The sequence below is a fragment of the Grammomys surdaster genome, unplaced genomic scaffold (genome assembly GCF_004785775.1).
Source record: "Grammomys surdaster isolate TR1022 unplaced genomic scaffold, NIH_TR_1.0 126391, whole genome shotgun sequence".
Classification (NCBI taxonomy): Eukaryota; Metazoa; Chordata; class Mammalia; order Rodentia; family Muridae; genus Grammomys; species Grammomys surdaster.
This window is the reverse complement of record NW_021621185.1, coordinates 16,472,064-16,497,382: the sequence shown is the minus strand read 5'-3', so window position 1 is coordinate 16,497,382 and position 25,319 is coordinate 16,472,064. Positions and strand designations below refer to the sequence as shown.

The 25,319-nt window shown below is 44.9% G+C and overlaps 1 protein-coding gene across 1 annotated transcript in view; it reads right to left on the bottom strand.

The window, feature by feature from the left end:
* Positions 1–8,464: 8,464 nt before the first annotated feature.
* The window catches only part of Arsb (arylsulfatase B), a 165,758-nt gene continuing 148,903 nt past the window's right edge, over positions 8,465–25,319 (bottom strand). The window contains exons 7-8 of the mRNA XM_028760183.1: positions 12,047–12,169; positions 8,465–10,947 (exon numbers count right to left, since the gene is read on the bottom strand). Of these exons, the coding sequence (XP_028616016.1) occupies positions 10,682–10,947; positions 12,047–12,169 (389 nt within the window). The 3' untranslated portion in view covers positions 8,465–10,681. The remainder of the gene's footprint in view (positions 10,948–12,046; positions 12,170–25,319) is intronic.

Below are 25,319 nucleotides of genomic sequence, written 5' to 3'. Positions count from 1 at the left end.
ATTGCCTTCCTTTTAAGAGCGCTTTGTGTCCTGTCAATTCGCCCTCCTTTGCTGGAGATTGCTCCAATTTCTGCCAGATTCTTCTTAGTGAATGATTTTACTCAGTCAGTCAGTCAGACAGACAGACAGACAGACAGACACACACACACACAGAGAGAGAGAGAGAGAGAGAGAGAGAGAGAGAGAGGGAGGGAGGGAGGGAGGGAGGGAGGGAGGGAGGGAGGGAGAGAGAGAGAGAGAGAGAGAGAGAGAGAGAGAGAGAGAGAGAGAGAGAAGACAGCTCTTGGACCTCACTGCCTGCTCTATCCAAGTACCTGTGTTTTGCATTACCTGTATCACTTACATCGTTTGAAAATCAGCAGGACCAGAGGGAAGATGAGGTGGTGCCTAAGAGAGAACTGGTCTAATAAGGGCAGAGTATCTATCTGTATAGGAATATCTTGTAAAAAATGGGGGTGGGGGGAGTTCATCAGTCAACATTAAGTTATGACAACTTACCTTCCCAAGCACTAATTTTGGAGTCAAACATGGAAAAGGCAGGTTTGCTATCCCAAAGAAAGAAGATAGGCCTTCTGTGTGTTGTGTGTCCCAGGCAAGATGGAGATACAGACTGACTGGGAGCTCAGCAGAGGGGAGTGTGCTCAGTCACAGAGCCAGAAAAACACTGGACGTGTCTACGGGGGAGCCTGAGGGGTACTTACTGACCCTGGCTTGACCTGGAACCATCTGGGCCAGGCTCAATCCTGTGATAAGATAGTGATTCAGCCCTGAGTCTTCAAGGAACAACACATACAATAGCAAGAGGCAGATGAGCAAGAGAAAAGCACAGCAAATCGGTTTCCATGCAGTTTCATGAGGTCTTCAGTAACAAGACCCCAAGGCTCACAAAAAGTTGTTCATTCTTATGGTTAGGCTTCATGAAGGCTGGGCAGCTGCATAGAAATCCGATTGGACAAAAGGAATCCTGAAGAGATGGAAGGCAGAAAGCCAGCAGAGAAAGAAAGGGGTCAGAGATGTGCTTTGTGCCCCTTCAATTCAGCTCAAAGTAATCAGCATGCCAAGGCACAATACTTTGGGGTACCATTGTTTTTTGAGCTCTGGTGAAGGCTCATCAGGGTACAGCTCCCAGCTTCAAGTAAGTCCTGTTTTGCAGAAGTGTTCCTCTCCAGCCCAGACTTCCGGAAGTGACCTCCTTTTGACCCTCGCTGCTGTCCGTCCAGCACTTTAGCATTGGCTTGGCTGCTTCAAAAGAAGTCTTTGCTCACACTGCCGAGTCTCTGTGGTTCTTCTAAAAGCAACATGCCCAGTTTCATGAACTGGTACAATTGAAGGTCATTTTCTTAGTGACACAGTGAAAAGGTGGGAGTACGAGCTTGTCCTTTCCATAGGTGTGCCCTGAACTAGAAGATGGAGAAAATACAAAGACAGATTGGAGATCTGATGGGACCGGTCCCCAGTCCCTGAGTGAGTTCTCTGGATTTCTACCTTCTGATGCTCACACCTTTGAGGGGTCCCAGCTTCTGAGCGTGTGCTGGATTCACTGACTGCTAACAGATATCTATGATAAAGCAGGGGGCATGCACCAGCCATCTATTTCACTGCCCTGACGAGTGTCTGACAGAAACAGTTTAAAGGAAGGCAGATGTAATTTCAGAGGTTTTACTCCATGTCTGGCTGACTCCATTGTTTCTGGGCCTATGGTGAGACAGAAATTCATTGCAGCTGACTGTGAGGGTGCAGGGTGGCTTGCCTCAAAGCAACTAGGAAGAAGATGAGGTGGGGCGGGGGGTAAAGTGAGAGGGAGGGAGAGGGAAGGAGGGATATACACATACTTGGGACAAGATGCCCCCGAAAGCCATATCCCCAGTAACTTACTTCTTAAAAACAGGTCTACTGCCTCCCCAAATGCCAACAAATTATGAATCTATCAAGGAGTTACTCTAAGCGAGGATCCAAGGCCGCAACACCTGAGGCTTTTGGGGTAGAATTCATATTCAAGCCATAACAGGATGTCACTACTGAGAGGTAAGATCAGAGTGCATGCAGTTCCACTGTGAGTACACACATTATCCTCAGGACAGCACTCATCCAAGCCACCGAGTCAAACCATACCTCAATGCTTGACTCTCAGTAACTGGGGAGATGATGTGGTTTTTGTTTCTCCATGTATTATTGTGGTACATTATCACATATCAATAGATAATTTATATGGTAAAGTATTAATATGGGGCCATTTTCTTGATTTCTGAGGATAGCAGAGAAGAAAATTTCAGAATGTCAATGATCTTGATGAGCATATCAGCATCTTACGCTTTTTACCAAGGTGACTGCCTTTAGTTTCCCCGCAAAGTTCACCTTCCTTAAGGATGCCGCTTGTTTATCACAGCTGTTTCTAGTCTCCCAAAACACCCACAGCACCGTGGTGGAAGAAACGTCTCTGAGGATAGGGGTTGATAACTAAAAGACATTGGAAATGCACTGCCCGCTCTGCACAGCTTGTCCTTGACTTTGCAAGTATTGTCTTGACACTGGGTATAAATTCTAAAGCCAGTACTCCGTAGGGAAAGTCATACATGAGAAAAGCATTTGGAATACTCTGAGGGAAAGACTGGAAGAGGAAGAAGGAAAATCTAAACGAAACCAGTCTGGAGACCATAAAAGGGTTTGAAGTCATGAGCTGACCCGTTGGAGGGGATCCCGGGATAAACACTGGTCTGAGAGGCCTGGAGAGTGTAGAGGTTTGCTCTGCTCTGGAAGGCTCTGAGGTCCCTTCCATTCTGACAACAAGGCTTTTGCTGATAATCCTAGTTCCAGATCCTAAGTCCCTGGAGCAGGGAGTGGCATGGAGCTACCACAGGGGCTGAGGAAAGAGCCTGCAGGTAGCAAGAGCAGGGCAAGGGCCACACTAGAGCTAGGACTAAAATGTCTCCCTGAATTAAAAAGTAGCCAGGTCACAAACAGTTAACAAATGGAACACTTTTACTGGAGTGTTTGAAGCCAACAAGTATTTCATCAAATAAGCCAGACATGAGACACTCAGGCATTTAGGGTCTTACTGTATAGCCTTGGCTAGCTTAACCTAGAACTCACAGAAGTTGGCCAGCCTCTGTCTCTTGGGTGCTAGTATTAAAGGCATGTACTATCATACCAGACAAGATCTCAATGTTCTCTGATGGCTGAGGATGCTGAACACTTTTAAAACTATTCACTGGTTTTAGTTTGCATGCTGTGTGTGTGCATGTGTATGCTCCTGTGTGTGTGTGTGTGTGTGTGTGCGCACGCGCACGTGTGCAGTGTACAACCGTGTCTGTGCATGTGTGCAGAATCCAGAAGATTGAGGTGTCCTGCTCCATCATTGACACTCTATCTTGCTTTCTTGAGACAGAATCTCTCACTGAAGATGAGGCTGGCAGCCAGTGACCCTGGCAATCCTCCTGTCTCTACTTGCCACAGAACTGAGACTGCAGAAAGGCACAGCCACACCTGGCTTTTATGTGGAGACTTGAAATCAGGTCCTATTTCTTAAAAGTTCTTTTCACACTCTAGATATTAACCCCATATCCGGTAGTTGGTACCGTCTCCCTACTCTGTAGACTGCCTCTGTACCTAATTGACTCAGCCCTCAGGCAGTGTTGCCAAGTCACAGACTTGGCATTAGGAACACCAAGTCATTGGGTAAAAGGTGATTCACACTTCAATTCTCCCTTCTTCCAGGCGCAGAATAATTCTGAGCTAACATTTAAGAGTAATCTGTACTCATTCTATTTCTATGATTACTTTCCCTTTCTTGTGATAATTTTAAAAATCCATTGAAAGTATTTTCTTGGTGAAGAATATGAATTTAGGAAGTTCCATATTGTCTTCTAGCAGGGGGAGGGTCTGTGTGAATGGCAGGGGTGGGCTGAGTACCCTAAGGAGCTTCAGAATCACTGGCTATGCTCAGGGACAGGGTAACTGGACCTGTGGGCCTTGGTGATAGAGGACTTGTATAGGGGGACACTTTTCCTTACCCTGCAGTCCTGGATGGTGGTGGAACATAGTCCCCCCAGCTACACATCAAACATACAAAGGTATTCTCTTAATCCCTGTAACCTTTTCATATCAAACCAGCTGTCTCCATCACTGAGTTGAAAGTGTGAGCTAATCAAAGTCTTTGTTTTAGCAGCTGTCCTTACAGAAAGAACTCATGCTCTCACCAAGGTGGAAAACTAAATAGCAAAGGTTATGATAAACTGAACTCCCTGTGGGGCCTGCAAGCAACATTCACTGGATTAATGACTCCTAACATCCCCTCTTCTGTCAGGCACCATTCTGGAACCTACTCTTACTCTTGGGAACTGGGGTATCTGCCAATGCATTCTCTTACCCTGTTGAGAGCAGGTACCAGCCTTGGTGACTAGATCCATCTTCTGTCCCAAAGTATGCCACAGCATAGACTTGCATGATTCCGCCACTAGGGAGCTAAGATTTGATTCATTGACTATAAATTAAGAGTCAGGTTAGTCCTGTTTACCTGAGTGACACGTGCTTGTCTCCTTTGCCTGGCTTTTCAGGACTCCGGTAGACAGGCCACACCTAGGCTTGCTTGCAGGCTTCCCCGATGGAACACCAGCCTCTTGTTATCCAAGTCACTCTTGAAGCCCATGGTGGAGATCACCAGAGTGGGTGCACAGATATTAAGTCATAGTCCTTTGGAATAAATAGTTTCAGAATGCCTGTATTCCTTAAGGAAATTAAATATTACCTGACGTGATAACATTTTACTTACCAACCATCTCTACTGATGCACAGCTGGGGACAGTGGGCTCAGAAGACCAGCCTGGAAAGTGACCATTTGATTATTCTCTTAACAAGGTGTCCAGGAAGCTTCATCGGCTGTCTTTATGTGTGTCTTCACCGGCTCTTGTATGGCTTGCTTGAGGTTCTGTTTTAGATGTTTGAAATTCACATAGCGGTGATATGAAATTTCACCAGTGATAGAAATGTAAATAAGTTCTTAGATGTAGCCTCTGGAGTTCCGTGATTGATTTCTGAGTTAGGCTTACTATTGGAATGATGTAGCACCATGAAGAAAAGCACCTTTCAGAGGAAAGGGACTGGTGGGTTACATTTCCACATCACTGTTTATCACTAAAGTCAAGGCAGGAACTCAAGCAGGGCAGGAATCTGGAGGTAGGAGCTGAGGCAAAGGCCATGGGTGTAGGGGTGAGGGCATGGTATGTGCTGATTACTGGCTTGCTCCTCATGGCATGCTCAGCTTGCTTTCTTATAGCACCTAGGCCCACCAGCCCAGAGCAGTGCCACCCACAGTGGGCCCTCCCCTATCAATCACTGATTTCAAAAATGCCCTATAGGCTTGCCTACAGCTTGATCTATGCAGGAATTTTCTCAGCTGAGGCTCCCTCCACTCAGATGACCTTAGTTTGCATCATGTTGACATAAAAGCTAGTCAGCATAGTTCTTTTGGCAAATTACTTTGAGAGTGGAAACCTCTCTGATTTCCTGGTGGTCTCATATCCTGAAACCAGGGGAGCTCAGTGTTCTTTCCTCCTGTGTTTGTGCCATCCTAGGGATGGCTGTCACGGCAACCGAGCAGAGGTGAAAAGACCGTGTTTGCTGCCACATGGTTTCCTAAAGAACATGTAGAATCTCTCTAAAGGGCAGTGGCTAGTTACCATATTTAGCCAACATATTATATTGGCTGTGATATTGTTAAAAACAGTCAAACTAGAGAAAATTCTGTAGCATAGTTAGAATGCCACTCTCCCAGGGCCCAGGCAAGGCTGGAGTCTTTTGTATCATTCCTTGGTTTCTGTACCTAACGGCACATGTCTAGCCCCTCACAAAGGGTGGTAAACTCTTGAGGTAACCTAGGCAGCAGCACCTCAGCTTGGAAAACATAGATTGATGTTTTATCTGTGTTTAAGAAAATGAAAGAAAAGAAAAAGAAAAGGTCTCTTCAAAAGTGAATTTCAAGGCCAGCTAGAAGGCTCAGTGCATAAACGTGCTTGCCCCCAACTCTGACAGCCTGAGTTCAGCCTCTGAGTTCCCACACCGTAGAAGGTGAGCATTGGTTCTCGAACGTTTCCTCCGACTTTCACATTCCCATCATGGTGTGAACACCCATGCACCCTGAAACCCTCAATGCAAAGCAAAATTTATTTATTTATTTTTAAAAGATTTATTTATTTATTTCATGTATATGAGTACACTGTAGCTGTCTTCAAATACACCATTACAGATGGTTGTGAGCCACCATGTGGTTGCTGGGAATTGAACTCAGGACCTCTGGAAGAGCAGTCAGTGCTCTAAACCACTGAGCCATCACTCCAGTCCCACAAAATAAAATAAAATAAAATAAAATAAAATAAAATAAAATAAAATAAAATAAAATAAAATAAAATAAAATAAAACAAAACAAAATAAAATAAAATAAAATAAAATAAAATAAAATAAAAATGTTAGTTTCCTGGCTGGAAAGATGGTTAAGTAGTGCCTGCTGCTCTACAAAGCTGAGTTAGGTTCCCAGCACCCACACTGAATTTGAATCTGCCTATTCTTTACAATTTTTTTCTTTTTTTATACATTCATTTATTTATTTAGTGTGTGTCGGGGCCACATGTGTGCTGTGGCTGAAGAGACCAATATTGGCTCAGGACCCCCAAGACCATGTTCCCAGGACAAAGGAGGTTTATTTGCCCCAGAGGGTCAGAGGGTGGGGAATATGAGACAAGGACAGGAGAGAGAGGATGAGGGAGAAGAGGAAGGGGACATGGGAGAGGGGGAGGGGTATCTGTCCTGGAGTAGGAACAAAAGACTGCCTCTGGATAGAGGAGACAAACATGGCCCATAGGAAAATGGTGGTTTATAAAGGGAAAAGGGAAAACCTGTGTTAGCTGTTTAATTTTAATTGACATGTTAATTAGGTGAGCCAAAGAGAGCTTTTGATTGCTGAACTTCAATATTTTGATAGCTGGACCTTGGTAGTCAGCTTCAGGAGAAGGAAATGGCCAAATAAGGGAATTGACCTTGGGGGCTAGCCTTAGGAATGTAACCTAATGGCTTTTAGCAAGGCAGAGGGAATGGAGAGAAGGGCAAGGCCTGCCAGGGCTATGCTCACTACTCTCCAGCTGCCCAGAGTCCCTTCAGTGAAACAGGGAGGGCAGAGGACAAGTTATGGACAAGTTGTCAGCTTTCTCCTTCCACGATGCAGGTCCTGAGGAGGCCTGAACTAAGGTCACCAGCCTCAGCAGCAAGCACCTTTAGCTATTCATTATTTTCCTGTTCTTAATAATCCATACCAGTGGGATTATGCAGTATTTGTCCTTCATGCTCAGTGTCTTCCACTTATCATAATGTTTTCAGAGTTGTGGTGGTTTGAATAGGAACAGCCCCCATAGACTCCTCTGTTTCAATGCTTGGCCATAAAGAGTGCTACTATCAGGAGGTGTGGCCTTGTTGGAGGAAGTGTGTCACTGTGGAGGGGGGCTTTGAGGTCTCACAGCTATAACCAGTGTGGCACACAGTTTCTTTCTGCTTCTGGTCAAGATGTAGAACTGTCAGTTCCTTCTCCAGCACCATGTCTGCCCACACGAGACCAAGTTTCCTGCCATGAGGATACAGGATAAACCTTGGAACCTCTAAGCCAGCCCCAATTAAACATTGTGCTTTATAAGAGTTGTTGTTGTCATGGTGTCTCTTCATAGCAAGGAAACCCTAAGATAAAAGTTAATCCAAATTATAGAATGTATGAAAACTCCATTTCTTTTTGTGACTGGGAAACACTCTGTTTTGTATACACGATGTTTTATTACCCACTTATGTGTTGATGGATATTTGAGCTAGTCCTCTAATGAATCTCGTAAAAAAGACATAAAGTGGGTGTAGGGAGGTGGTGCGGCTCTTAAGAGCACTTACTCATCTTCCAGAGAATCCAGGTTCAGCTCCTACACAAAGCAGAAGACTCACAACTGTGTGTAACTCCAGCACGAGGGGATCTCAGATCTTCTCTAGCACTCATACGTACATCCATGCCTGTGCGTGCCTCACATTGTGTATGTATGTGTGACATGGGGATGTTTATGACAGGGCACAAATGTCAGAGGACACATCTCTGGAGTCAGTCCTCTCTTTCCACCCATGGGTTCTGCAGCCCAACGTCAGGTGTCCATCTTGCAGGGAAAGCTGTCTATCCACTGAGCAATCTCAGCAGCCCTGACATATTAAAAAAAAAAAAACTCTAATTTTTTTTTACTGTATTTGTGTAACATATGTGTTGAGATATAATTCAAACTGGTGAGTTAGAAACAACGTGGCAGTGTGTCTACTACACAAACCTTGCCTTTTTTTTTCTGCCTTAAAGCACATTAGCACACTGGGTACAATTGTGACATTCAACCACCACTGCTCCAAGCTCCTGAACCCTCAACCATCACAAGGAGAGGCCCCATGTCCAAGGCTGACATAGTTTTAGAAAGATTTTATTTTATTTTGTCCCTCCAATTGGAATAATCATGTCATAACAAAGGAACCAGTTCACAAGTTAAATAAAACCGTCTTCAAGGCTAAACAAAATCGGAAAGAACTAACATTAATATTTCTAAAGATAGGTTATCAATCTTTTCTTTTTGTATAAAACATGAAAATCCAATGAGACATAATCTGAGACATATTCCTTTCTATTTGTTTTATCAGACAAATCCTCCAGTCATTTTTAAAAATCACATTTTGAAAGTCGTTTAAAACCCATTAGTATGTTAACGTTCCAAACACAGTTGAACTGAGGACAGCTGTTCTGAGAATGAGAAGGAAAGATCAGATCAGTGTTATGAAGTAGGAACCTTCCGTCTCAGAATACTAAAGGCCACCTATAGCTACAGAAGAAGGGCACAGGGGGCGTGTCCAGACTCACGTCACTCAGACTGCCACAGTGTTTGGAGTAAGAAGTGGCCTGATGGCAGGCTATATGCCAGCCCACAGGTACAGGTTGGTAAAAGATGTCATTCGCCATAGCACCATTTTCTTATAATACTCTTACCGTAATAAAATGCAGAATATTAATGACCAGGAAATGTTGTGACTGAGCTGAAGAGGACTGTACATATGATATTGTTTGGTGGTTTTAATTTCTAGCGCTCAGTGAAGGATGGAAGAGGAGATCATTGGCAAAGGAGATGTCCCAGAAAACAGAATTGTCTTCTGCCCACCTACAGAGGACATCACAGACCTGCCATTCATTGACTGTCCAGATAGACAGATATTCTTCCACTGGTGCAGAGGTGGGATGGGACAGCTTTAGGACAGAATAGTAAGGGCTGGTGAATATTTACACTGTCCTTACAGTAAGCTCACTGGACTAGTAAATCTCATGGTGACTCTTTCTTGTTTACTCTGTTCATTCATTTAAAAAAAGTACTGGCTATCTACTATGTCTCAGACATGGTTGCTGAGGTTGGTGATAAACTGTGAACAAGACAGTGGTGCTGATAAGTACAGCACCACTCCCTGCGGTGAATCTGGATGGACTCTATCAGTAGGATGTATGAGCGTCAGAGAAAGGCTTCAAGGTCAAATAGTGTATCCTCATTCTTCAACCGCAGAACCCAGAGCAAGGCAGTGGAACAGAGACTGGAAGGAACATGGATGGTGTCTCCTCTGCTTTACTAAGACCAACATTCCAGACATTGGCCACTTCCTTTCTCAGACTGCTCCATCTGTCATCTCAGGGCAAAGAGGTGTTGTCCTGGCCTTTCTCACTACTACTTGAGTAAACAGCATAGACCATGGCATACTGGGAGACACAGCCACAATCTTGACAGATTCCATGCAACTATGAATAAATCTCCTTAGCAGAGGCCACAGACCCACAACTCCCATTAGCATGGACATGGAATGACCAGTCCACCTCTGGGCAGAGCTTAGGGCTATCTTGAAGCTCAGAATGGGTGGCACAGAGGGGAAAGAGACCTCAGGCACAGGACAGTGAAGTCCAAAGGCATGACAGGAATAGAGCCACACAAGCTGGGTAGCAGAAGTCTAGACAGAATGAGTAATAGCGGGTGGAGATGGGGGGATAAAAACACATTTAGTTATGGGGAAACCAAAATCAGGGCACAGGCATGCCTCCATGCTGGCTTACTGCAATGGGCTGTATGCTCCACGGGGAGATGAGTGAGCGAGGGCTGAGTGGACGAGTCACGGATGCAGAAAGCCTGAACAAGATCTCAGACAGGGAGCCCTCACAGCCAACAGAACCACTAGCAAGCATCTGCTCCCTGCCTTTGTTACAAGAAATGTGCCTTGCCAATAAAACTGGTTATTAGCAGAGGGAGTTCTAACAGCTGACTTGTGAAGCAAAAAGAGTCAGCTGCCCTGGTCTCCAGGACTCAGGGATAACTTCCTATGTCAAGTTCCCAGCGTCTGCAGTTTAGGAAGCAGGATGAACCCAGCCACACTGGCCCCCAGACACTAACTCCAGCCAACAGCAGGATCCTTCCAGATTTTACTGGCTTTCAAAATGTACTGTGGGTTGAAATTGGACTCCTTTGGTGGGTTATGTAGCAACAGGGCCAGGTGACAGGGTGGGGGATGATAAAGAAGAGAAGCCAGGAGAGTAGGGGCCTGTGGTCTAGCCTGAACAGACATGTGCTCCAGCCCCTTCCTGCCCCTGCCTCCCAGAGCCCTACATCCAGGGGCTCCACACACCAGTACCCTTGGGATCACAGCGGGGGTCCAAAGGTGGGAAGTAAGAAGGCACAGAATGTTCATGGTAGTACTGTAGGCGGGAAAGAAGGTTCTGGACGATGTGGGGATGCTCCTGGGACACATCGTGTCTTTCTTCAGGGTCCCGATTGATATCAAAGAGCCAGAGAGTCTTGGTTGATGGGTCCACTGAAGGTATCTCAGAGACGTTAGACTGAGATGGAGGTGGGAACCAGTAACCACAGCCTGGCAAAGAAATTAAACTTTAGTAGGGGGAAGAGACACTGTTGGTGGGTTCTAATCTCAGGAATCTAGGGACAGGGCTTCCCTGGCTTGTAGGTACGGTCATATATAAAGAAACAAACAAAAGCCATGTGCCTTTTGATGTTGAGTCTAGATTTGTTTCAGAATATGGTTTCCATTCCATAATGATACAGATCCTATAGCTTTACAACAAGGGACATTAAAAACTGTGTGGGGTGGTAGCAGGATGGGGGTCTTAGTTGTCACAATGGTTGGGGGGGGAAATGAGGGTACTCCTGGTGTCAAGCAAACAGCACAGCAGTTCTAAGATCTCTTGCAATATGTGGGACAGTCCCAAACAATGAACTGTCATTGTAAACACCAAGAACACTCATAAGCTAAGCACTGCTAAACTGTACCAGAGCCTGTGTAAATATGCCAGATTTACAAAACACTGAAGCTGTCTATTTCTAAGGAAGGGAGAAGGGAAGCAGACTCTTGCCCCAGCGAGAGCATTGGTGAAGAACTACAGTTAGCTGGGTGTGCTATGTTTGACAGTTACACATGTCTAAAAATCCATATATGTTTATGAAACACTCAAGTGGGATATCTCCTCTTACCCCCACTACAGACAACAACAACAACATCCACTCAGAGGAGGGTCAGAGTGAGCAGCTGAAGCCATTCTGCCACCCTGCAGCTTCGGAGATAGATTGAGAGAGTCAGCCCTCAGTTTGGTGAGCATTCTCTCACTCTTCTGTTTGGTAGGAAGTCGACTTAGGCTGACGACAGAAGTTGTGTAATATGGACCAGACAGAGGCTTAAAAGAAGGCCATGAAACCACAAGAAGATAGCTGTTTTCTTAAGATCTGCAAGGACTGTAAAAGATCTGAAGGACGAGTTGACATTTCAGATATCTGAGCAAACTGAGGCATTGGCGGGGAGCCTTGAGGAGCCAGCAAGGCAAGGAGGAGGAGGGCTTAGAATACAGTGATAAGGACTTCCCTTTCTATGGAAATAGCCCAGGGAATGAAGTCCCAGAGGACAGACTGAGGACACAGACCTACTCTGGTGGCCGCAGAAAGGGGGCTAAGTATTCTACCTGGGTGGCCCGTGAGGAGTTTCCAGTTTTTGTATCTGATCCCAGCATGGATAGATGTGTTAAAGGCAGAATGTTCTAAAGGAAAAAAATCGTTCTTTACTGGAGTCATGTTCTTGCCAGGACCTGGGAAGAAATAGTTTGGAAGAATTAGATTGCTTGTTATTGGCCTGTGTCATTATAAATCAACATTTTATACCCTTCTTGCAGAACAGTAGCCTTTGTTCAACACCAGAGTACAAATGTGTGTCTTGCCACAGAAACGAATCTTTTATTAAATACAAACAGAAAGTATAGTTACATTAGATGTCAGTCATAAACCACCACAAATATAAAGGAAATCCCAAGGAGATTAGAAGACTAATCCATCCTTAAAAATCACTGCCTCCCGCCAACACACAGAGGCCATGTGCATAGCAGTGTCTGTTACAGCAGCTGAAGCTGGGCAGTTAGTGGTTGTGTGCATGAGCACGAAGCGTGTGTGTGTGTGTGTGTGTGTGTGTGTGTGTGTGTGTGTGTGGTGTGTGCGCATGCACGTGTGCACATGCACTCGTGCAAGTGAATGGTTGTACCTTTGAAGATAGTATATAAAATTATAAAATGCACATTTTATTGAAGTCTCCCTCAAGCTAGGAGAGGTTAAGCACAGTACAAAAAAAACTACAGATTCATTTCTTTTTAACCACTCATGAAATTTAAGCATTAGTGAGTAACGTTTTTAACTATTCAACAGAATAGCTATGGGTATATGAACAGTTTGGGTATATAAAGTCCTGGTGGTTTGAATAGGTTTGGCCCACATAAACTCATGTGTTTGAATGCTTGGTCCACAGGGAGTGGCACTATTAGGAGGTGTGGCCTTGTCGGAGGAAGTGTGTCACTGTGAGGGTGGGCTTTCCCCAGAGTGGATTTAGAAAGCCTCTTCCTGGCTGCCTGAGGAAGACAGTCTCCTGGTGCTTTTGGATCAAGATGCAGACCTCTCAGCTCCTCCTACACCAGGTCTGCCTGCACACTGCCATGCTTCCTGCCATGCTGATATGAATGGAACCCCTGAAACTGTAAGCCAGGCCCAGTGAAACGTTTTCCTTTATAAGAGTTGCCTTGTGTCTCTTCAAAGCAATGGAAACTCTAACTAAGACACATGTATTATATTAATTTATCATTTTAAGGTCTTACAGCAGTTGATCAAGTTTCTGAGGGAGCAGTTATTAATACTCACCAAGTTTAGAACCAACTACGAGCCAGAGCCAGATAGACCGAGCTAAGTTATCACCTTTGTACTGATGAAACTGCCTCTGGAGAACATGGCTTCTGGTCACAGTAGAAAGAACTGTGCTCGTAGCTGGCCCTTGGCATTTACTTAGCCACAGTGACTGAGCTTATGGGCAGTCTCAGGGGTCCCTTAGAGCACACGGTGAGGCTCAGACTGCTTGCAAACATCCAGGACACGTGCTGGCTCTCAACTTAGATTCAGGAAAGAGCCTCAGCTGAGCACACTCAGTCTGTTATTTTTGGCTAACTTCTCTCATCTGCATAGGTGAAGTTCCTTTAGCTGAGGGCATTATTTGACCCAAGATGGCAAGGGATGGGTGTATTCATGACCATGAGTACCTATTTACGTATCTATAAGTTTCAACTTTTGGACCTCACTGAATACTATTTAGTCTGTTTTAAGTTCACATTTCTTTCTTAACTTTTCAGATATAGTCAAGGTAGTTGTCCTGGGGACACTTCAGAGGGTCCCCTTCTTTCATTGAACAAGTAGACAGCCTAGTAACTAAGTGCCACACTGTGTGGCTATGCCTGTAAAAGTAACAGACTCAAAACCGCAATGAAACGATACAGGGCTGGGGGCGGAGCTTACTTGCAGAGCCCTTGCCTAACATGCTCAGGCTCCAGCACCTGCCAGAACACAAACCAAAACAACAAAGTCCACACTCCACCAAGGAGATGAAAGGCAGGCGGGGGTTCAAGACCAGGCGTCAAATGACAACAAATCAACAGTCTTTGTGTGTTGTGCCATGCCCTACAGAGCTCCAGGGCTCCCTGGATTCAACACAGGAGTTGGCACAGGCTCTACAGGCCATGGAAAAGGTGTAAGTTCTATCCCTTGTCAGTCTTTCCAAGTCTGGGAACCGATCCAGCACACATCAGCGCTTGCAGTCTTATCAGGCACCCACAAGGTAAACCTGCCTGATTTCTTGGTTCTTTGCTTGCAAATATTTTGGCTGTAATACAAATGGATGCTTCTAGTGATGGAGACAGGCAGGGATGTGCATCACAGGAAGGGGATTCAGGGCATACAGGCTTCGCTAAAACCATGAATCCTCTCCTCTCCCTCACGAGTTTGTATAAAAGGCACATACCAATATCAAACATTTTGGGTATTAAATAAAACAAGCACGATTTTGTGAACATAAACAGAAGGAAGGGAACTGCTATCTCAGCACTACTTATATTTATATACATTTTTTTCTTAAAACAAACAGGAAGAGAAGATACCTAAACAACAAGTCTAGGGCTAAATGATGAATGATTCTATTATCTCAACTTTATTTTTCTCTTTTTGAGTGACCGATCACAGAGAACTTGTCAAAGGATACTAACTCCCTAGAACTGTTGCCATGTGAACAGATGTGAATGTTTTGCCACATTTCCTTCAGAAACTTCTATTACGTTTTATTTATTTTATATGAATTTGTATGCGTGTGTGCATGTGCATATGTGCATGTGTGTGCGTGCTCGGGTGGGTACACAGGCGTGCATGTGTCACTGTGGTATGTGGAGATCAGAGAACAACTTGAAAGAGTTATTTCTCTCCCTCCATGTGGATCCGGGAGACTGAACTTAGGTTGTCTGGTTTGGCGGCCGGTGCCTATACCCACTGAGCCACCCAGCCCCACATTTGCTTTTTTAGCAAAAGAAAGTGACAACAAGGTGAAGTTGAGCCTCCTTTGTCCTCACGCAGTTCTCTATTCCACATGCTGTGCTCCTATGGCTCCTGGGCATCCATCCCCAGCCATTTCACAGCACAGGCCATGTGTGTGCCAAGGAGGACACACAGCACTATGTCATACCTTACACACGTGTGTTATTATACACATTCTATACATAACTAGCATTCCCTCTTTAGAGTTCTATAATTATATATGTGTGCGTATTCCTCTTCACTGTTTAAATTCACTGTACAGAATACCTAAGCATGTTAATCTCTTTCTCTGTCGACGTTCTCAGCCCACTTCACTTAGTGTCTGGAATTGGTTACCCCGAAGTGAGTACTGCTGCCTACGTCTCACACAAAAGATGGAGCTTCTCTGGGCTCAGTGTCTACAACTGACCACTTGAAGGGTTTTGCTTTTCCATCATAGCAATTGGCTCTCCTATCAGAATAGCCCCATTCCCCCGAGTCCTGTACCACCTAAAATTCTTGAAAAAACTTCATCTTTGTGAAGAATTTATTCAATGAGAACTGTTTTTTTTTTTCAGTGTCAAAGAAAGGAGTTCTTATAAACACCTTGAGACCAGCTCTGTTGAGAAAATGGTGTAGATCACAGGTGCATAGCTTGACGGACAGGAGACCGAGCATTGCCAGGGCGCTAGGACTCACAGCAGAACTTCCAGATGTTCCCTCCTTGCTCCAAGGTACCTGTGACTTACCTCTGGACAGCAGAGATGCTTTCTGCCTGCTTTTGAACTCAGTGTGAACAGAGAGTATGTAGTATGATACTCTCACTTCTGGCTCCTTTTAATCTAAAAATGTCTAGTCTGACAAGACTCGCCCACAAAGCGGCTACCCTGAGATTGTGTGTAGCAGCGGGAGTCGGCCTGGCTTGGGTACTTCTCCACTGCCATCACTGGAGACAGTCCATTGGTGAAAAGCCCACACCTTTATCTTATGTTTGAGTTTGAAACCCATGTGGAGCTGATTTTTGTCTATGAAGAAAGGTAGGAATTAAGAATGTTCTTTTTTTCTTCGTCTTTCAGATATGGATTTTAATGATCTAAACAGCATTTAGTGCAAAGGCTGTCCTCTCTACACTCATCTGCGGTGACGCCCTTGCCAACAGCCCCATGGGCTGAGTCTGTCCCTAAAGCTCCAGTATCCAGGAGGCCTCTCCATGATGCTGGCAAGGGGCTGTGTGTGTGTGCTGGGCTGTGATCATGTACCAGCCACGTGCGGCTGTGGAGCACATGGAATGTGGCTGGTACAGCCAAGGAACTGATTTTATAGCTTACTGTTTTGAGATAGGGTCTCACTATGTAGCCCTGGCTAGCCTAGAGCTTGCTATGTAGACCAGGCTGGACTTGAACTCAGAAATCTACCAGATTTTGACTCCCTGAGTGCTGGGATTAAAGGCGTGTGTCACCATGCCTGGCTATTTACCTAACACATGATTTTTAACTTAACACATGTTCTACCACCGAGCTATGCCCTCAGCTTTATACACTTATTAAGTATTTTACTCTTTTTTGATGCTATTAAAATGTCTTTCTAAATTTTCACGTTTGTTTAGCTCACATCTACTGTATGAGGTACAAATGACTATGTTCTACTCTGTTATTGCAAACTTGTCGAAGCTGTTTTTATTAGTCCTCACAGCTTTTAAGTGTTGATTCATGATTTTAAAAATTATATCTATTTATCTATCTATCTATCTATCTATCTATCTATCTATCTATCATCTAATTATCTATCTACTGATCATCTATCCAACTATTTGGTGTTGTGCACATGATGTGAGTGTGAGCATGTGAGTGTGTGTGTGTGTGTGCGTGTGTGCATGCCAGGAAGTGTATGGACAGTTTGAGGGCATGGTTCTCTTAGGCTTTCCTACATATAGGTCTGATGCTCAAAGTCAGGTCACGAGGATTGGTAACAAGAGGCTTAGCATTCTTGATATTCAGCATCATGACAGATTTACTTCCCTGACCATTTGTGTCTTTTCTCCCCCTCCCCATCTCATGTTTCCTTGCTTTGCCCAATTCTCCATATAGTGCTGATGTAAGCAGAGAGAGCAGAATGCAGTCCTTGTGGCCCCTGATCTATGGGGATAACTGTAGAGCTTTCAGAATAGACCTCTCATCCCTGTAAGACTCACACCGATAGCCCGAGTGCTCCTGTCAGTAAAGGAGTGTTGCATTTTGTCTAACAGCTTTTCTGGGTCTATTAATTAATCTTTTTTTGTGCCTTTGGTCTATTGACATGGCATCTTTCATTACTTGATTTTCAGACATTAAGCTGATCTTCACCCTACACGGCCACAGTATATAATCTTTCTTTATATATTTCTCAATTCTATTAGTATTCTATTGAGGCTTTTTATGTCCTGATTCATAAGATACTGAATTATTAAAGTGGTGTTTTTATAAGTTGACATAGATGTATAGACTGTTGGGTTGTAAGACAGAGGCATGGATTTCTCAGAAAAACAAACATCAAGGTTTATCTGTTATCATGGATGCCAATGAAGAAGCAGGAAGGAGCCACTGCAGCAGAGTCTCTCCACCCTCGCGCTGTGCAGGAGGCATGGCAGGAGCCTGACTGCTTGGGTTCAAGCATCTATCAGATCCTCTACTCAGTAGTGTGTGATCTCGGTGCAAACTGACCTTCTTGGCCCCAGTACCCTCGGCTGTACAGCGTAGGTGCTAGAATCTACTTTGCAGTATGATTCTGTGGCCCAAGTATGACGATACATTCAAAATGCATCATAGGAAGTTCATTCTGTGGGTGGTATACAATAAATGCCATTCAATCTTAGGTTTACTGTGGGTAAAGTTCTTTTAACTACAAGTGAGTTAAGACACAGTGCTTTGCACACCATGTGTATATTACAAGACTATTGTCAACCCTAAGGACACTAAAAGCAGCGGATTCGTGTTCTTACTATGTACTTGGGAACATAAGCCATCATTTTAAGTGTTTTCTGTTTGTTAACCTACTTAAGTTCTACAGTGGCTTTATGAATCAGGCAGCGATACCTGGCGATCGCTTTCAGTGAGTGTCAACATCCATGTGCAATATAGGTTTTTACTTGTTTATTTATTTAATCTTCTTATACCAAGGTAGAGAAAGGTAGGAAAAGAAGAAAAGTGGGCAAAGTGATTAGTATCCAGGAAAACAAAGCAGAAGTGTCAAAGGCTTCCCTTGATATGGGTCTGGAGGACACCTGTGTTTGCTCCATCTTGCTCCAGAAGCAGGACAGAGTTGAAGAAAAATATTTATGGATAGAAACTATAGTTTGGGATTTTGAGGTTTAGGCTCTCCTCTGTGCTATTGTCTGGCCTGTCGCCCACGTCCATGAATCTCTTGCTTTCAGTTACTTCATTGTTTACAAAGAGCAGTTTCAAATGTCATTCCCCAACTGACCCATTTGCTTTATCGTTTTTGCCATCTTTGCTTTTTTTCTTTTCTGTTTTAGAGATAGAGTCTTAGCAGTATCCTGGAACTCGCTGTGTAGAGCAAGCCTTGAACTCACAGAGATCCCTCTGCCTCCCGAGTACTGGAGCCATCTTCAATCCAGAGGATGTGTGCCCACTTACTAACAGTGCAACGTTCTCCTTGATTAGGTTTAGCAACGTTAGCGCTTTCAGAAATCTGGTTGTCCAAGCGTTTTCTAATTTAAAATTCTGTCAGGTCTGTTTGCTTACTAGGAGAAGGCTGGTCACTAGCTATGTGGACCAAACATCTTTTAAAAATCATTATTATTTTATGTATGTGAGTGTTTTGCCTGTGTGTGTATCTGTACATGTGGGCTTAGAGGTAGAGACAGTTATGAGCCTTCATGTGGGTGCTGGGAATTGAATCCAGGTCCTCAGGAAGAACAGTCAGTGTTCTTAACCCTTAAGCTAACTATCTCTTTAAATACCTCTTACAATTTACACTGATGCTTAACTTATGTTAACCACAAGAGTGGTTGAACATTTTTTCCTGGTCAAAGATAAAGGACCCAAACTATAAATGAGGTTCAAGTCACAGGTCCTTCTTGTGTGGCTGGTGAGAGGCCTCCAGCTGGGAGATGGGATCCCCCACCAGACCTGACCCCACATAGGCTGCAGCTGGATAGAGATTCCCGATACATGTGGATCAAATCTTCAGGGTGCTCATGGTTCATGTCCCAGTCACTGTGGGCTTGGCAGAGCCTTACACATCCAGATGTCAGTGTGAACACTGTTGTCTTGTTTGTTTTAAAAAATCATTACAAATCTAAACATAGAAGTCTTCTCCCTAAGAATAGTTTCTTAAATATTATGCTGGCTAGAACAAGCCCCACCCTCTACCCTGCCCTGATCTTATACTTTGCTGGCCCATTCTGATGCATTGCTGGGGTGCTCTGGTTACCTTCTAATGATGGAAAAAGCCACAGTGGCCTCTTCACTAGCTTCAAGGATGTGGAGATCTGTGAAGACTTTAGTGGAAGCAGACGGACCCCACACCAACACCCTGTAGTTCTAAAAGCAAACCCAGACACCGAGGTGTATATTAGAGGCCTTGACAACAACTGCTTTTTGTTGCCATAATAAGTCATTGCATTACTTTGTCTCTGTTTGTAAAACAAATACAAAAAGACTGCCCAGCTAAGAGGATGAATGTGAGACCGAATCAGAGTCTAGGGTACCATGAGTGTGAAGACCCAGCTAAGAGGATGAATGTGAGACCGAATCAGAGTCTAGGGTACCATGAGTGTGAAAACTCAGCTAAGAGGATGAATGTGAGACAGAATCAGAGTCTAGGGTACCATGAGTGTGAAGACCCAGCTAAGAGGATGAATGTGAGACAGAATCAGAGTCTAGGGTACCATGAATGTGAAGACCCAGCTAAGAGGATGAATGTGAGACAGAGTCAGAGTCTAGGGTACCATGAGTGTGAAGACCTAGCTTTTGAATCACCTTGCAGTTGCCATTGGACAAGGAACATGGACAGAAACAATAAGTTAAAAGAAGTCATCTTCATCTCTGTGGAACCCATGACCCGTGGTTGGCAGCCGTCAGAATCAAGGTGCTTCCAGCTGTCTGGCCCTGTACCAACTGTGTGGTCTGAAGCAGTTGCTACAGGATCAGGGTGTTGCTAGAAAGTTATACAGGGAGTTATAGCATGTGACCCACATTTTATATTCAATATCACAGATCAGGCCCCAAATGAAAACAGAGTGAAGCAGAGAAATGATTTTTCATTCTTCATGTAGACTGGGACCAGCTAGGGCCTGGAGTTACCCTGACACCCAACTCTGGCTCTCTGAGCCCAGCTAGCTCAGCCATAGCCGATCGTCTGGCCAGTCTGGGCTGACCTAGGCTCCTGGCCCTCTTCCTGCCACAGAGATCTGATGGTACCATCTCTATCACCATCCGTTGTAGTGATGTTATAGTTACCGCAGTAGGACAGTCCCACAGAGGACTTGGTGTTCAACCAGCCAGTTCTTTGAATATCTGGCTGCAGTAATGGTAACATTCCTACATGTGCCTCCTTTAATTTCCCAGCCCATTGTTTCCATCCTGCCTTCTGTGGGCACCTCGGGGACACTTCTCCATTCCTCAAAAACAAATCTCCTTTTACTATACTTATCGTTGTTAGGAGGGACTGTCCTTGAAACCAAGCAATTGCCATCTTGGGGAGTTCTTCACTCTCTTGCAAAAGGATCATCCCAATTGGGGTTATTAGCTAATTGCACATCCCCAAGGAGAAATGTTTCCCTGATTGCTTAGGAATCAGACAAGAAAGGGAGAGAACAGAGAGAAGACAGCATAGAACTACATACAGCCATTGTCCCCTCAGAAATGAGACTCATTTACTCAGTTGACCTGGGTGGGGCGGGGGAGGGAGAATGGGGGAGAAGAAGAGGGAGAGGGAGAGGGAAAGAGATATAGATAGATAGATAGATAGATAGATAGATAGATAGATAGATAGATATATTAGGGATGGTGCCTGGGGCTTTACATATGCTAAGTAAGTACCTACTGCATATGCAGCCCTAACAGAACTTCTGGAGCTTGTGCTGCCGCTAGGTACAGCCAGGTAGAAAAAGACAATTGTGTGTGAGCAACAATGGTGAGTGTTGCCAGGAGTGTGGGCAGCAGGGACTCTAGGAATACAAGAGTGGGGAGTGTTGATTAGTGCAGATGGAGAGAGAAGGCCTCTGGAAAGAAAAAGTGGCTAGCATGAAGCTGGGGAGCCAGCCGGCAGTGCTAAGGTTTACTACCTTTTTGTGGGCTGAGGTGTGGGGTAGGAATGGGATACGTGTGCTGAGCTGTGACAGACCCTGTCATATGTGTACACACAGACATCAGAAACTGTCATTTTATAGTTTCCACTGAAACTTGAATGCCTTCATCAAGATTTTCTTGAGGTTGTTTGAAATACCTAAACACATGACTGGATTTGTATCACTGTGGAGGCTTGGTGCTCAGGCTCACCACAAGTCGAGGGCACAGCTGTGGACTCTCCACTTGCTTGCTGTTATTTCTAGTACTGGTTTTTCAAGCTTAGTCTTACAGACTGTCCCAATGATACCAGGGACCGCCTCAGAAGGACAACTTTAATTCGTGTATACATTTGGAGGAAAAAGTTGAACGGATTCAAGGATCTTCTTTGCACTTGCTTGAAGTCAAGTGAGAGGGTCAAGTGCTTAGTGAGGCCACACTGTTTTGGAACTTGGGAATCCCAATCTGTGAATGAAATTCAGACCTAGACATTTGTCCTCAATGACCCAATTAAAAGAACCAAATCAAAAGGAGGAATCAGAAGATTTGTCCAATATTGCCAGATTATGAAGAAGGACAAGGTATGGGGACAGCAACTCTTTGGGTCCTTCTTAAGAGTTCTGAAGTGAGGTCAAGTTCAAATAGAGAGCCAAGGATACCCACATCTAGGCAAGGTGTGGTTCCACCCACCGCTGACCATCAGTATCTGGGTTTAATCTCATCCTGTAAGGTGGTCTGACAAGTTGTTAAAACTGTGAAACTTGTCTCTCAGGGAGACAAGTCCCCAGTCCCTTCTGTCCCCTTTCCTCCTCCTAGCATGAGATTCCTAGGGAAACTCCCATTCCCTGGGGGTCTATTGTTTCAGTAGTCTGTCCCTTTAGAATATTATCTGTCACACCAGTTACCACACAGTCAATGCCAAGGGATGAGAACTTGGTGTGCACAGGCAGTGGGTGCACATGTGACCTGTCCAGTGTTATGCTGGAAGGCAGAAGACTGGACTAGAAGAAAGAGTGGTGAGAGAACAGAAAAGGAGAGGTGTTGGTGCTGGGGAGACAAGAGGAGGGTGCCCTGAAAGGAGGAAGCACTCGGAAGGACTGATGGACCCCCTGTGCAATCACAGAGGGCTTAGCAACAGTTCTGCCTTTCCTTCCCTGCCCATCCCCCCTCCCTCTCCCCCACTGTCCCCACCCCCATTCCATGTCTGTTTTCCCCTACATGTGAGGACACAGGAGAGAGTGAAGCTCAGAGTGTGGAGCTCCAGCTCCGACTGTAAAAACACTTAGCAGGGGCGGCCTGTCTGCCATTAGAGTCGGGTCCTTCCTGGACTTTCACCGGATTAGTGCCGAGTTTTCTGTTACACCCACACTACTGATTGAGAATCCTGTCTGTCCTTGGCGAAATCCTTACAACCTGAAACAGGAGTGTCGGGAAAAATAGGCCAGACATGAAGCTAATCAGAAAAAGGTGGAAAAGGAATTACAGATGTTATGTATTACCTATGGGGGAAATCAAAATGTTCATTATTCTTATATATGCACTCCATATGATGTGTTTCAAATGAATCTGAGTCCATAATTTTCAGTTTACAAAGTCAGCTTCTCTGACACCTACTCACTCAGTCCATAGTTGATATTTTAAAAGTCCTTGTGAAAAGACAACTCTGATGTGTCTTGTTCAACCTAGACAGAGCTCAGTGGTAATCACTGCTGAATTGTGCATAGTGACTACTCGGAAAGGAGCCTGTTTATGGGACGGGGAACTTCAACAGTTGGGTAGTGTCTGACACTAGCCAGGAGTGTCAATAGAGCAATGTCAGGCAAGAAACAGAAAGCAAGCATCCCTGAACTGTCAGCTGGGGACCACACTGAAAAATGAAGCCATCACCATTGGTACCCAAAGTAGACTGCATGTTTAGTTTGTACTAAATCTTGAAGGATTGATTTTATACATTTATTTATCTATAAAGCAGATACCTATCTTGATCTCTGTAGCTGCTACATACCAAATCCTCAGAATAAAAGAAGCCAGAGTAATGAAAGGATCCTTTGGTTCAAAACCCCACACTGTAAAATATGCAATAAACACTTGTTTCTAGGGAGAGTCCAGAGGAGATATGACTTCCCTGGGAGGGCTCATGGTGCAGGCTGGGCTCAGGACAAGATGTATATGGCTGGCTATGAAAGCCTGAAGATCAGTCGTGATGCACTTGCCTGGAATCTCAGCGCCTTGGATGCTGAGGCCAAAGGATTGAGAGTTTAAGCCTAACCTGGGCTACATTGCAAGATCCTGTGGGTGGGGGAAAAGGCGGGCTGGGATCCTGGCAGAAAGACCATCTCTCTCTTTTTGCAAAGGTCTTGTCCCTTCAGAGTCTCCTTTTCTATCACGAGTAAGGAAGATGCTTACAAAGGTGGCACTGCCAGGGCATGTCGTAGAAAAGAAGATCCATCAACCAGAACTCACTCTGACATTCTCGTGCAGCTTCCTGTGCTTCTTCCTTTTTCTTTCTTGTGTGTGTGCATGTGTGTGTGTGTGTGTGTGTGTGTGTGTGTGTGTGTGTGTGTTTAGGGCACACATGTATATATGGAAGCCTGAAACTGATATCAAGTGTCTCCTTCCAATATTCTCTACTCTCTCTGAACCTGGAGTGTACCATTCTGCTCAACTAGCAGTAACCAGCCACATTGTTCTAGGAGTCTGTGTCCTGAGTGAGTGCTAGTATTTAGGCAGTGTTATGCCCAACCAGTTTTAACTTGTTACTGAAGATGGGGGCCCTGGTCCTCACTCCATGTAAGGGCTTTATCTAACTAAGCCCCATGTGATGGTTTGAATATGCTTGGCCCACGGAGTGACACTATTTAGAGGTGTGACCTTGTTGGAGGAGGCGTGTCACTGTGGGTGTGGGCTTTAAGACCCTCCTCCTAACCACATGGGAGCCAGTTTTCTCCTAGCAGCCTTCAGATGATGATGTAGAGCTCTCAGCTCCTGCACCATGCCTGCCTGGACACTGCATGCTCCCGCCTTGATGATATGGACTGAACCTCTGAACCTACAAACCAGCCTCAATTAAATGTTGTCCTTATAAGAGTAGCCTTTGTCATGGTGTCTGTTCCCTAACTAAGACATCTCGGATCTCTCTTTTTTTCTAGCCTTTTCTGTTCATCTTTTAATTGTTTTCATTCTTCCTGATTGGAACTCAACATCCCACCAGGTATTTTAGACTTCATGACCTTACCTCCTACTCACATTCCTCTCTCTGTGGAGTCCTTCATGGCTCTAGCCCCAGGACCAACCCAGATACCACATGGCCAGCATCCGACTCTCTTGCTTTACCCACTCACTGCCCCTTCCATTCAACCATGCATTTTCAGAAAAGGAATTTATCATTTATCCCTTAATTTTGGCCTTGGCTATGAACTAAGCTTCAATCTCTTCAGCCCCTCCTGCTCTCTGCAGTTTATGTATTCTCTGGCTCCCTAACCTTTATTTGTGTCCACATGTCATAGGCCATTTGTTAGCATTGTGGCCCAAGAGAAGTAGGAAAGTCAGAAAAGTCTTTTGTATTGGACAGTGAGTTCATCAGGAAGCTCCCATGAACATCCGCTCTCTGGTGTTCCAGACTCCTCATCCCGGTGTGTCAGCCTAACATCCGCCTGCTGTAACTAAAGCGGAAGAATTATATCGGCTGGGCAGAGATGGGGCAAAGCAAGGGATGCTGCAGAGAGCCAGTGCGGAAAGATGCAGAGGAAGGGAACTGGGAACTAGATTGATGCACAGGAGAGCGGTCACAGAGAGGATCTGGTGGAGGCAGGAAAGGAGACTCGGGATTGCCTGGCAGGACAGCACGGAGACAGTGATTACACCGGGCTTCTAGTTATTTTTTTTTCTTCCTAAAATTTAAAATGAGATTTTTTTCCAACATAATATATCTCCTTTACAGTTTCCCCTCCCTCTACTCTTCTAGTTTCTCCCTCTACTCCTCCACAGCTTCCCCCTCTACTCCTCCAGTTCCCCCTTCTACTCCTCCAGTTCCCCCTCTACTCCTCCAGTTTCCCCTCCTCTACTCCTCCAGTTTCCCCTC